This window comes from Vombatus ursinus, unplaced genomic scaffold (assembly GCF_900497805.2).
Source record: "Vombatus ursinus unplaced genomic scaffold, bare-nosed wombat genome assembly UNPS02010461.1, whole genome shotgun sequence".
Lineage (NCBI taxonomy): Eukaryota > Metazoa > Chordata > Mammalia > Diprotodontia > Vombatidae > Vombatus > Vombatus ursinus.
The window spans coordinates 6520888-6535092 of NW_020950239.1; the positions used below are offsets into that span (position 1 = coordinate 6520888).

Below are 14205 nucleotides of genomic sequence, written 5' to 3' on the forward strand. Positions count from 1 at the left end.
GGAAATGTGGGCCCCTCCAGCAATGACATACATTGTGGTCATAGTTTTCTGGGGTTCACAGGATTCAGATCCAGGTCCTCCACAAGCAAGAAATGAACAATTCTCCTTTGTCTCAGAATTTGTTTACTTATTATCAATTACTAAATCATAAAAGTCTTTAATGGTCAGCATGTCAATAGCATTCCCCAAGGAAAGCTACAAGCCTTGTATATTACCTTTCTAAATGCTGCCATAAGGGGAGTTATCTTTCGATTATCAGCTGCATCCACATCTGCCCCTGCTTGTACCAGTAACTGGACAACATCAAGATGCCCACCATTGGCTGCCAGCCATAAGGGAGTGTTCCCCTTCTTATTACGAACATCAATATGAGCTCCCCTAGAAAAATAAATTACATATTAAGTGAAAATAACATCATTTCTATGAAATCAAAAAATTAGTAGCCATTGAAAATATTAGTGCAAGAAAGACATATTTAAAATCTATCCCAGAAAAGACATATATTTTTCTAAATGTCATTTTGTTTTTAATCAAGTCTTAAGAAAAAAAAAAACAAAGATATAGAAACCTCAGCAATTTAAAAAAATGAGTTTGATTTGTTTTTTTAAAGTCTTAACCTTTCTATGTAATTCCCACAAAGACTTAAGGAAATGATATATAGAAAATTATGCCTGAGTGAAAATTAGGAATATTTTAATATCTAATACTATGCCCTTTGTACCAACATGCTACATACCCAGATAAAAAAAGGTGACTTTAGTCTTCAAATTTCACATAACTTTATATTGTTATTTTTTCTTTGAAAAAACAAAAACAAAAAAAAAAAAACACATAAGTTTACAATGGGAATTTTTAACAGTAGTTGAGTCTCACTACAGGTGAAAAGCATGAAATGAGTAACTATTTGTTATTGAATTCTACTCCATAGGCAGGACAATATCCAACGTTTAATCAAAAATAGGGTAAAAACCTAAATGAAAGTTCAAGTCTGACCTTTAGGAGACATAATACAGAATTAAATTCCAATAAAACTGCATGCATCTATCAGTTCATAAGCACCAACTATGAACCAGGCATTCTAAAAACAGAATATTGTCTCCAAGTTGACTGAGGCCAATTACCCATTTCTGACCCTTTAAAACAGTACCATCACCTCTGCTCTAAGCCCAAATTAACTTTAAATGATAAACCAGGAACAACAATGAGATCTTGCATTTCAGCTGAGCCAAGAGAATTAAACTGATGATTACTCAAATACAATCATAAGAAAGGACAGACATGAAGATAAGCACTTCACTTGAAGAATCAGTTTTTGTATAGTGATCAAATGGGAGTGGGCAGCATCTACAACAGACTCCTGAAGAAACACATTTATTGGGGCAGCTAGGTGGCGCAGTGGATAGAGCACTAGCCCTGGAGTCAGGAGGACCTAAGTTCAAATCTGGCCTCATATGCCTGACACTTACTAGCTGTGTGACCCTGGGCAAGTCACTTAACCCCACTGCTTACCCCCCCGCCAAAAAGAAACACATTTATCAAATAGTCAAGAAATAAAAACTAGACAGGATGTACTAATGCTACTACAGAACAGCATCAAAAAACAGTAACAAAAAAGGACTTGTTTGATTCATGCCAATGTGCTGAGAACAACCCATATTTCAGGTGCTGTTGCGCTCACATTCTCCAATCTGAAGAGCAGTCATACCTTACCTGCTAATGAGCAGTTCACAGAACTTGTAATGCCCTTTATCTGCTGCTATGGTTAAAGCGGTATCTCTTGAGGAGGGCACCGGAGGGGCATTAACATCAGCACCTTTATCTAGAAGGACTCTGCCTACCTCTGCATAGCCACCAGAAGCAGCTTCCATTAGTGGTGTTAAGCCAGTCTAGAAATAAAGGGAAACCAAAACATGTAATGATATAACTTATTTTAGAAATAACCACAAACAAGATAGTAAATATTTTCTGATTGACTCCATTATCACATTACTTCCTGTTAAAGTCAGTTATTAAAATATGCATAAAACTTTGACACTGGAGAGTGACTATTTTCAGATAGACCTGAAAAAAGCAAAAATGAAGATACCATTCTTAACTACAAAGAATAGCATTGTCACATGACGTATAAAAATGAATTGCCTAAAGACAACTCTAGAACACCACACAGACAGTTTTTCTTACCTTTGCTCTATGTTCAACATTGGCTTTTCTGTCCAGGAGAAGACTGACCACTTCGGTTCTTCCTTGGAAGCATGCTAAGGTAAGGGCTGTATTACGATTGGTCTCTATTTGAGCATTAATGTCAGAACCCATGTCCAAAAGAAGTTTAACAGCAGCTGTATGACCATTCATAGCTGCCAACATCAAAGGAGAAATGCCCAATTTGCTACCAGTTCTGAAATGGGAAAAATACATATTTTAAACCTAAGATAGGACTAAATATGTTAATATTTATTATTTACTAATATTTGCTTATTAACCTAAAGAGGCTAGTATAGGCTAGATTCTTAAGAGTGTTATTCAATCTGTCAACAAATTTATTCAAGTGCCAACTGTGTGCCTGGCCCTGCGCTAAGTGCTGGGGAAACCAAGAAAGGCAAAAGACAATGCCTGCTTTCAGGGAGCCATATGCTCGCCAAGGAGATAAGCATACAAACAACTAGGGAGAAACAAGAGAGCAGGTCTAGTGACTATGTCAAAGCATGGAGGGTATGTCTTAGATCTAGACTTCTCTGGGGTATATGCACACAGTCAGTCACTGAGACATTCATGAAGCATCTATCATGTGCTAAGCACTGCTTGCAGAGCCACATTCTAACTGGGGTGACGACATACAAACAACAATGTACAACAAAGATAGAGCCAGGATAAGTTGGAGATAACCAAAAGAAGGAAGGCACTAGCATGGAACTGGATCAGCAAATGCTTCTTGTGGAAGAGAAGGCTTTAGGTGTCACCTGAAGGAAGCTAGGAAAGGCAGATGATAAAGATGAGGAAGGAGAGAATTCCAGGCATAGGGGAAACATAGAGAAAATGTTGTGTCAGCAATGTCTTCTGTGAGGAATAGCAAAGATAATTATGTCACTGGATTACAGAGCATTGGGAGAGGTAAGGGAGAAAGGTGTAAAAAGACTGGAAAGAGAGTAGAAGGGGCCAAGTTCTGAAGGCATTTGGATGGCAAACAGAATGCCAAGACGTTTCATCCTGGAGGTGATGGGGAACCACTGGAGTTGACTGAGCAGGTAGGTGACAGAGTCAGACCTATACTGTTGGCAAAGCCCTTGGAAAGTGAGTAGCAGATGGGTGGAATGGGAAGAGAACTAAGGCTCAGAAACTCCGCCTGAGGTGATGAGGCCTGCACCAGTGGAACTGCAATGTCAAAGGAGAGAAGGGGGCATAATCAAGTGATATCACAAAGGTAAAAAATCAACAGGACACAGCAACAGACTGGAAATGAAGGGTAAAAGAGAAAGGAGTTGGGATGACACCTGGTGACTCAAAGGATGACACAAGCTACAAATACAATAGGCAAAGGTAGAAGGAAGGAAGGAAGGGTTGGGGGGAGAATGTGTTCTGTCAATGATCTAACCAATTCAAGATGTCCAAGGGGCAGCTGAAGGTATGAGAGTAGAGGTCAGCAAAGTGGTTAGGGCTAGATAAGTAGATTTCAGAACTCTCAGAAAGGAGAAAAGGAGAAAGGATAGAAATGCATTGAGAAGCCACAAATATAAGATGGGGCTAGACTGAGTTTGTACGAGGCTTTAAAAGCTAACAAGAGTTTATAATGTACTCCAGAAGCCAAAGGGAGCCACTGGAGTTTGCTGAGTAGGGTCAAGACACAGTCAGCACCTTTTTAGTACATCAACTTGGCAACTACGTGAAGGAAGGACTGGATTGGGGAGAGGCTTGTGATAAGGAGAACAGTAGTCTAGCAAAGAGGTGGGAAGGGCCTGAACGAGAGTTTGTGAGTTAAATTTAGTTTGGAGGGACCAAGCGCTAAGGCAGAATCTAAATCTAAGTTTTAAATTCCTTGAGTCTACCTTTTCTTGATTTTAACATGATAAAAAAAATTTACTTTGCTTTATTTCTATCAAAATTTAACAATTCATCCCCACAAAACCATGGAAGACCAGTACTATTATTGTTAGTCCCATTTTACAAACAAGGAAACTGGAGGCAGAGAGATGTTGAGTGTCATGCCTAGGGACACACATCAAGGTCCTTAAGCAGCTGAAACCAGATTCAAACAGACTCAAAAGTCTTCCTGGCTCCAGGTCCAGCAGCACTCTCACCACTGGGCCACAGAGCGGCCTCTTTGTACACTTTCTGTTCCAAACTTAAGATAAGTTCTGGGAACTAAGTGCCTAGAAGATGTCACAGGAATAAGAAAAAAAAAAAAAAAAGAATAATTCTTACCGGGAATTGATCTCTGCTCCTGCATTTAATAATATTTTGATGATGTTCACGTAACCCCCAGAAGCAGCTAGGCTCAGAGGCGTGTAGTCAGAAACATTCCTGTGTTCTTTATTTGCCCCTCGAGCTAAAAGCAGTTCCACCACCTAGAAACATCATAGGAAAAACAGCGGTTTTTTTTTCTTTTTAACACATTTTGATACGTTCATTTTTTTTCTTCACAGAGCATAAATAGAAGAAATGTTGTTTAGTGAATGGAAAACAATCATCCAAGATGGGAAGACATGGGTTTAAGTTGTTTTTCTGACACAAAACAGTTGTGACACTGAGCCAGACACTTAATACCTTAGAATCATATGAATGCAGTGGAATATTACTGGGCTCCAAAGATGGAATGAAGAATTGAGAGAGACATGGGAAGACTTCCATTAATGAATATGAAGAGAAGAAAGCAGAATCAAAAGAACAATACATATTATAACTAAAAATAATAAAAATGAATACTACACTAAAAAGCTACAAATTTCAGGTTAAATATAATAACTGATTTTGGTTCCAGTTGACTGAAGTTAACATACTAAAAAATGGTAAACTAGGAAGAGAGCCAAGATAGCCAAGGACAGGCCCCGACCCGACTGAACTCTCTCTACACTGTCCTCCCAAACAACTGTAAAATAACATCTACAATCTAATTTTGAACTGGTAGGGCCAACAAAAGGAAGAGGGAGACATTTTTCCAGCCTCAGACAATGTAGGAGGTCTACAGGAAAGGTCTCAACAAAGGGGGGGGGTAGAGCCCCAGAGAGCAGCAGGAGCTTCTGTGGTGGGCTTGGGAGGTAGCAGCAGCAGCAGCCAAAGCAGCAAGAGTTTTGGGAGCTCTCTGCCCAGAGACAGGAAGGGGGTCACAAAACTGATCAGAGAAAGCTTAGAGGATCCTGTGCTGGCACCAACTGGCAATTCTATTGCCCATAAATGGTTTCAGGGTGGAAGAACGCCTGTAATCAGACACAAAGGACTGTCAGCACTTGTGACTGCAGGGGAGCAGGGGCCCTTCCTGCGGAAGGACCACAGCCCAGACCAGGAGAGCAGTGACCACATCTCTCTCAGGATCACCTTACCATGGAAGCACCAAAAACTTGCAGACCCCAGAACTAGTTCTGGAAACACCAACACAAAAAAGCCTAAAGCTTGGCACAGTGCCTTCCCACCCCTAGGTGAGCAGAGCCCAAATTTAATATGTCAGGCAATAGGCTAGAAAAATGAGCAAACAACAAAAAAAGAACCTCATCAGAAAAATCTACTCCAGTGGTACAGAAGATATTAAAATAATAAGTGCTCTGAAGAAGAGAATAATATGAAAACAGCTGCAAACAAATCCTCAAAGGAAAATGGACCCAAGCCAAACAAGAATTCCTGGAAGAGAGGGAAAAATGGGAAAAGAAATGAGAGGGACAGTGGCTTCCATGTAAAAGCAACATAAGGCTTAGAATATGATATTCCAGAGGGCAAAGGAGCTAGGGTCACAACCAAAAATAACCTATCCAGCAAAACTGAGTACAAATACTTCAGACAGAAAAATAGACACTTAATGAAATAGAGGACTTCCAAGCATTCATGAGGAAAAGAACACAGCTAAATAGAACATCTGACATTCAAACAGAAGACTCAAGAGAAGCATAGAAAGAAAGGTAAACATGAAAGAACAATCACAAGGGTGTCAAAGGAGTTAAACTGTTTATATTCCAATATGCAAAGGTGATGCATGTAACTCCTAAGAATTTTATCACTATTAGGTAAGTCAGAAGGACGTAGACAGAGGGATGCAACAGGAGAAAGGGGCAGGGAAAGGTAGAATGGGGAAAATTTTCTTATATAATAGAGGCACAAATGGAAGACTGAGTTGAAGGGGTGTCAGGCACTCTCCCTGGAATTGGTTCGAAGAGGGAAGAACACACACACACAGACATATACATACATACATACATACTACTCAGTTGGGTATCCATCTTACCCAACAGGGAGATAGGAGGAGAAAGGGAAAACAAAGGGGGGGGGGGGGGGGGTGGCATAAAGAGGAGCGGGGATTGGGGGGAGGCAGTGGTCAGAAGCATGACAGACTTTTGAGGAGGAAGAGAGAGGAGGAGAGGGGAGAATGAAACAGAAGATAATGGGATGGAGGGAAACGTTCACAATGAGTGAACATTACGGTGAACTAGCCCACAGAAGGGGAAGTGAACAGCAGAATGGATCGGAAACTAGAATCCAACAATACGCTGTGTTCGAGAGGCGCACGTGAAACAGAAAGAGCTGAAATGAAAGGCTGGGGCAGTCTATTACGCTTCAGCTGAAGTGAGAGGGCAGGGGTGGACATCATGATCTCAGACAAAGCAAAAGCAGAAGTACACGTAACTGAAAGAGATAATCAGAAAGACCACATTTTCCTAAAAAATTTCACAGCAAATTTCTCTAATAAAGACCTTATTTGTCAATATGTAGAAACCTGAGTCAAATTTATAAAAGCCATTTCCCAACTGATAAATGGTCAAAGGATATGAAGATGCGATTTTCAGAAAAAGAAATCAAAGCTACCTATGGTCACATGAAAAAATGCTCTAGATCCCTAGGTGAAGGGAAATTAAAACCACCCTGAATAACCACCTCACACCTACCAGAAATGACGAATGCTGAAGCGGAAGGGGGAAAATAGGTGACGAACTGATCCAACCATTCTGGGGAACAAGCTGGAACTATGCCCAAAAGGCTGTAAAACTGTGCACGCCCTGTGACCCAGCAATACCACTACTAGGTGAGTAACCCAAAGAGAGCAAAGAAAAAGTAAAAGGACCTCTGCACAAAATATTTATAGCTGCTTTTTTTGTGGTGGCAAAGAACTGGAAATTGAACGGATACTCATCAACAGGGAAATGGTTGAACAACTTGTGGCATAGGATTGTGACGGAATACTATTGTGCTATAAGAAATGTATGGGAAATGATTTCAGAAAAGACATGCCAAGACCTATACGAACTGATGCAAAGTGAAGCGAGAAGGACCCGAAGATCATTGCGCACTGTAACAGCAATGCTGTAATGATGATCAGTTGTGAAAGCTGTGAAAGAAAAATCTTGTCAATATAGCGATCCAGGACAATTCCAAAGGACTCATGATGGAAAATGCTGTCCGCTTCCAGAGAAAGAACTAATGAAATCTGAGTGCAAATTGTAGTATAATTTTCTCATTTTATTTTTACTTTCTTTTTATCCACCCTCAGAGATGGAACTGATGAATTCAGAAGGCAAGTGAAATACAATTTTCTTGATCTTATTTCTGCACCTTTTTTTTTTTTTTGGCAATATAGCTACAATGATATCAAAGCTGATCTGCTTTTTACAGAGAAAAGTCTAACAAATGCCTGAATAACTTGTCTCATCACTACCTGATTATACCTTCATGCTAGGCTGTAGTCTGTTTTTTATGCTTCTCTCCTGGCCTCAGGGAAGACTTCGACATCCACATCAAAAGTTTCTCAAATACCTTAACTGCCTAAATCCTCCACAGACTCATTTCCCACATCCTGTTTCTCTATGTCCACTTCCATGTTCATGATTTGTAAAATTCCTTTACCTCCTCCTCATCTGGTGTCATTCCATCTTTCCTTCTGCATCTTACAAACTAACCCTGTTCTTTACCCTGTGACCTGCAATACCTTGCCAGGCCATTACTCCTACACTGGCCACACTCTCCATTCCTTGCCTATGTCGGAGAACCAGCTGAACTCTACAGTTCCCTCTTCTCTTGAGTCATTTGTCCAATTCTACTGCTCATCTTGCCCTGCCAAGCTCAATCTTGGATTACTCCCACCAACTGCTGCCTTCATTCCTATTCATGTGTTGATGAATGAAGATAAAGAAAAATCAGAAGCATGCTGAATGAGTCCTTTACAAATGCATTACATAATCTCATCTGGACTCTGAAGGTGGCAAGGCCAGATCTTTTTACACTTGATTAATCAAACCACCATCTCACTTAGCACAGCAGCCTTTGGAAACTCACATCCTCAAACTTCCACAGGCTCCCTGCTTTCTTAACGCTGGGAACCTTACCTCATATTTAAATGAAAAAGGAAGGAAGGCCATAGCAAGAGCTCCCTCTTTCTCATCTCATATCACTCAAAGGCCTTCTGCAATTATTTCCTCCTTTATTCCACAAAAAGGTGGCCTGTCTCCCTGCAGGGAGGAATCCCTTTCCAAAGGGATCTTCTTTAGAAGATTTCTCCAAATATCACCTCAATTCTCTATCTGCTTCCTTACTTCCTATATAAATAGGCTCATGCCGCCCCATCCTCAAAACACCCTCAGTTGAAATCGGTCTATTCCCCTTCTGCGTAAATTCCTTGCCAAGACTATCTACAAGGTGCCTAGACTTCCTTTCCTGTCACTCTCTTCTCAATTCTCTGTCCCCTGGTTTCAAACTTCTCCCTCCAATCAACTAATACTGCTCTCTTCAAAGTTACACATGATCTCTTCGTTGGCAAATCTAATGGCCTTTCCTCAATTCTTAGCCTTCTTGACCTCTCTGGAGTCTTTGACACTGACCATACCCCCTCTTCTCTTTGCTACTCTCTTCTCCCAAGATTTTCGGGACACTCTGTTCTCCTGGTTACCCTCTGACCTGGCTGATCAGTGCTGTTAAGACACCACCAACTTGGAGCAGGCCCTCATCAGTTCATGCCTGGACCACTGCAATAGCCAATTGGTCTCCCTGCCTCAAGTCTCTCCACTCCATCCATCCTCGTCTTAGCAGTAAAGGTGATCTTCCTAAAGATGCATGTCACCCTCCCTTTTTTTAATAAACACTAGTACTTCCCTATTACTTCCATGCATCCATTGCCTGACTCTGGATATCCGTAACGGCTCTATCCCAGGCCTGGAATGTTTTCCCTTCCATCTTCCTACAACTTCCAAGCTGCCTTTCTTGGTTCTCCTTAAGCCAGTGCCTTCCCTATCAGATGAACTCTGAGCTATCCTGCACATATCTTTTTTGTACATGGTTGTTTCTATGTTTTCATCCTCTATTAGATAATGAGCTTGTTACAGGCAAAGACTATTTTTTGCCCTTTTTTGCATCTCAGAACTTAGGACATAAAGTAAACTCTTAAAAATGCTTGTTAACCTCCTTTACTGATGGTTCATGTTTCTGTCTGAGTGGTTCTGTAGTATTCTCTAACGACAACATTGATGCTATTGTAGCTTCCTTTGATCTTTACCAAAATATTTTCCCCACCATTGTTCCTCCTCTGGGCCCTGGACTCCCTTATAACATACAACACTACTACCTAGTCACAGTCCACCACACCTTCACTCCTCTATACATCCTGTTTTTTTGGAATAAGGACTATCTTTTCATCCCTACCCTGTCAAGGATAAATGCATCTCCTTGAATCAAGATTCCTGGCTTACCTCAGTTCTTGCCCACATGTCTTACATTCGTGGACAGATCCTCGAGTCTATAGATAACCATGCTGGCTCTGTTTTTGGACTTCTGGATGCCCCTACTGCTATCCTTTATATATATTTCATCGCTATTCTTGATGGTATTGGTATCCATTTTCACGAACATATGTATGCCTTTCTTTCCCGTCCTCTTCTGTTTAAAGCTCTTTTGATTACATCATCAAAACTCAAGAAAAATATCTTTTATGGGCCCCCTTAATTCCACCTCTGACACATCCTGGCTGTGATGACTAGGGTGAATCCTTTAACGCCAGTGCTTATGAACCTTGCAGAGAAGGGGTCTCCTGGATGTGGGGACAGTCCTCTATACCAATGCACTCCCTGATCCAGTCTCTTTGCTGGTCCACCCTTGAAAAAATAACCACCATCATACTCCTCTCCTACACCATAATCCAATAGTCTGCAGGCTGTCCTCAAAGGCAGCAGCAATCAAATATCTCGGGTGCTCCAGGGTTCTGAAGTGTCTCAATCCCATACTTCCTTATCCTTCACAATGATTTCTAGATTTTGGCCACAATTACCCTTTGTAACCAAATGAAGTATCCTAAAGAAATAGTAGTCATCACACTGGAGTAGGCTTGGGAGGTTCAAATTTTAAATGACTATACAATCAAGCATTTAAAAGTAATTTAAAGGTGATTACACAGACACACACACCCTCTGCTTATAAGGACTCAGGGGCTCTAAAATAAAATGGAAAAAGATAAACATTTTAATTGACTAAAATATCAAGAACTTAGGGTTACCCATTTATCTACACAAGACTTTCACATGAATGGCTATTATTTTGAATAGTCTCTTTCGAAACTTAATTTTTTTTCCTATTGACTCTGCTTTTAAAGGAAGGAAATTAGCCCTAATTACTATTCGCTTTAATACTTTAAACTGGCTATTTTCCACAATAAATGTCATTTCAATAAAGACAAAAAAGCTGTAAATTTTAGTGAGATATATAGGTAATTTTGCACACAACACTTTGCTGTGAGGTTCATCTACCACAATGTTTAAAATTACACTGCTATTTCTTCAGGTGCACTGGAAGAGATTTATTACACTAATAACTTTAAGACTGCTGAATTATAAATCATTATTTTTATTAGCAGCTCTCCAAATACTAAATCATCCCATCTAATGTGGTAATAAAGCACCTTCCTTTTAGTGATTTTTAAAGGTTTAACATACAGGAAGCCTTAAAGGCCGTAGTAAGAGGGAGCTCAAACAGCAGGGAACAGTCAACGTATTTTTCCTCTCTGCAGAGAAACTTCAATAATTGCCTCTTGGAAACATCTAGATACAGACAGTATTTCACTACGCGGGGTCTAGTGCGAGAGCAAGCATATAAAAGACAAGTTAGAGAGGCATCTGAAACAAATCCCAATCAGATCTTAACTCCCAGATATTACTAGGTTTTCCCTAAGGTATTAAAATATTAAGAAAATGTCCTTGTAATTGTTTATTAAGGTCCCATAAGTATATATAGACCAGTTCTGATCATTAAGAAGATCAGTATAGACTATCCAAATTAACAAAAGAAAGGGATAACTTAACTAAACTAAATCTCAGAAACAGCATGCAGACAAGCCCTAACTGAAGTAACAAAAAAGTTCATCCAACTGTCATGTGTCTAGCAATTTATGTCATGGGAGTTTCACAGGATCCTAGATCTAGATGCCCTCAAGGGACACCAAGGTCACCAAGATCATGTCAGAGGGTCATTGTGCTTTCCATGGCACTACAAGGCTCAAGGTGAATCAACGGTGTCAAAAAGGGACGTCATCTTAGGATGCAGTAACAGCAACAGAGCATGCCAAGGGGTCCTTCTCAGTAGCTTATGTATCTGGTGGTATGTCTCACATAGTGGGACCAGTTTTGAGTCCCACATTTTAGCAGAAGTAACTGTTAAGCTGGAACTGGGCTGAAAAGCAACACACTTTTCACTTCGAAGACTGGATGGCTGTGGTGTGATGGTTTGTTTATAAACCAGCAGAAACAGGAAAAGCTGGGTGGGAGAGCTATCAAGCAGCTGGACCAGTGGTAAAGGCGAGATATGCTCCAGGGCCAATATGGCCTTTGTGCCATATTGGACATCAGGACTCAATTACCCACTTCAGTGCGTTTGCATAGACTGTCCTCACTCCCCCTTCACCTTCGTGTCTTATCATCCCTAACTTGCTTCAAAGGGAAGCCTTTCCTAATTCTCCAAGCTATCAGTATGCATTTATGTTTTTGTATGTATTTCTTCAGAAAACCTAGGTAAGAGTCCCTTGAATTCGGTCCTTCACTTTCCTCTTCTATAAAATGGGGCTATAATTTTTGTATTACTTATGATATAGGGTTGTTGTGGGAAAGAAACTTTGTAAAGTAGTGCTTACACCAAAAAAGAGGTGAAACACTGAGAATATATTCTTAATTCTTTGTTTGCCTTTTCCCAGGGCTTACTCCAAATACCCCAAAAGATTCCTGAGCCTAAGTGGGAAAGAACTCACAGAAACAGGAAAAGACTTATAAAAAACCAATGGTCAGGCAAACTTTGGCATGACAAAAGAAAACCAGGTCTTCTAATTCCTACTCTGATGGACCAACGATACATGATGGCAGCTAGCTTACTATTTTCCTGAAGATGGGGCTACAGAATTATGGATAGCACCCATTCTTCTGACAAAGTTTTTGTTTTGTTTTGCCTGGCTAACACTGTAGAAACATTCCATCTACTTCAAACCCTGTTAAGATGGCCAAAGTTTTAAAAATCCTAAAAGGTACACTCATCCAACAAAGTTGGAAGGGAAAAAATTCAGGAGAATGAAGCCCTACCTCTTGCCTTCCACCAGAACAAGCCAATGATAGCGGTGTGTCCTTAGTTCTCTCAGACTGGGCTTCAATGTCTGCACCATTGTCCAGCAAGATTTCAACAACACCCACATGTCCAGCTGTAGCAGCTAAGATGAGCGGAGTAAAACCTGAAAAACATTTACTGTCAGAACATTCTATGCAGAATTCAAACTCACATTTGATACTGCTAGGCACTATGACTTACAGACATGAGACAGAGCATCTTACCTCATTAAAAACAATTTCCAGAACAAAAATAGTTCCTACCTTTCTTGTCACGGTGTTCAATACTAGCTCCTCTCTCAAGCAGTGTTTGCACCAGTTCCTCATGTCCACCAGCACAGGCCAGTGTAAGTGCTGTATCATGATTGCTTTCAGTCTGTTTAAAAAAATTTTTAAAAAATTTTTTTCCTACTGAGATGCTAAATTAGAAACATACATATTTATACTCACTCTTTTGTCTTCTCCAATCTTGGATTAGGATCATAGGCTTAGAACTGAAAGGGGCCTTTAGAGATCATCTCACCCAACCCCTAATTTTACAGGCAAGGAAACTGAGGTGAAATACCTCACTCAAGGTTACACACACAGGCAATACCAGGATTTCAACTTAGGTCCTCTGATTCTATACCACTGCTCTTTCCACTGAAACCCACTGCTTCCCACCAATACTAAATAAAAATTTATAGGTTTTCTTTTAAATGGTCAAAAACTTAAGTGGCCTTTGTGAAATTCCATAGCTAGGCTGTTGAAACAAATTTGAAGGAAAAAAAATGCTACTAAGAATTACACATGTGTGTATGTGTATGCCAAAAATATATGTTCACCAAAAAGTCTAAAATGATATAACAACTTAGGAGCTTGACAGACGGAGCGCAAGGGAACTCTCAATACAACTTATTAAAGTACTTTCGTACGCACCACTGCTACATTTTGGCTTCTACTCCTCATCAGATGGGCATACAATGAACAAACGTATCCCAGTGTAGATCTATTTGAAATCCATCATCCAATAGCAACCGAAAGCCAAGGCAGTTTTCAATTTTTCCTTTGTGTCCCTAGCACCTAGCACATTACCTGGCCTTTATTGTTAAACTGAAGTGTAATCAAAATAATCTAAAATAGCCAAACCTCTCAAACACAAAGAGCAACAAAAGAACAAGGGAGAGTTTGAGAGACAAATAATTTACAAAAAGACAAAGAGGAGCTTGAATTGGTTAGTAAATAATTATGGAGGGGATCACGGAAGAGAAGGAAGAAGAAATGCAAACATGAATGAGAGATGAGAGTCAATCACAGCAGGAAGTAGCTACGGACATTAGATCTACCAATCTCACACACAAACGAGAGCAGAGAATAAATGAATTCAAAGCAGAAACTAAACCACAGAAACGTCACCACAGCCCGAGGACATTAAGTGCAAGGACACATTCAGTTCAATAAAACTCTT

At 40.2% G+C, this 14205-nt stretch overlaps 1 protein-coding gene across 6 annotated transcripts in view; it reads right to left on the reverse strand.

Moving 5' to 3' along the window:
- ANKRD17 (ankyrin repeat domain 17) overlaps nt 1–14205 on the reverse strand; it is a 115919-nt gene that overhangs the window by 31179 nt on the left and 70535 nt on the right. For all 6 annotated transcript variants that reach the window (XM_027854598.1, XM_027854594.1, XM_027854593.1 and 3 more), the window contains 6 exons: nt 13023–13134; nt 12738–12883; nt 4417–4559; nt 2182–2395; nt 1711–1886; nt 216–378 (listed from right to left, as the gene is read on the reverse strand). In XM_027854598.1, coding sequence (XP_027710399.1) covers nt 216–378; nt 1711–1886; nt 2182–2395; nt 4417–4559; nt 12738–12883; nt 13023–13134 — 954 coding nt within the window. The remainder of the gene's footprint in view (nt 1–215; nt 379–1710; nt 1887–2181; nt 2396–4416; nt 4560–12737; nt 12884–13022; nt 13135–14205) is intronic.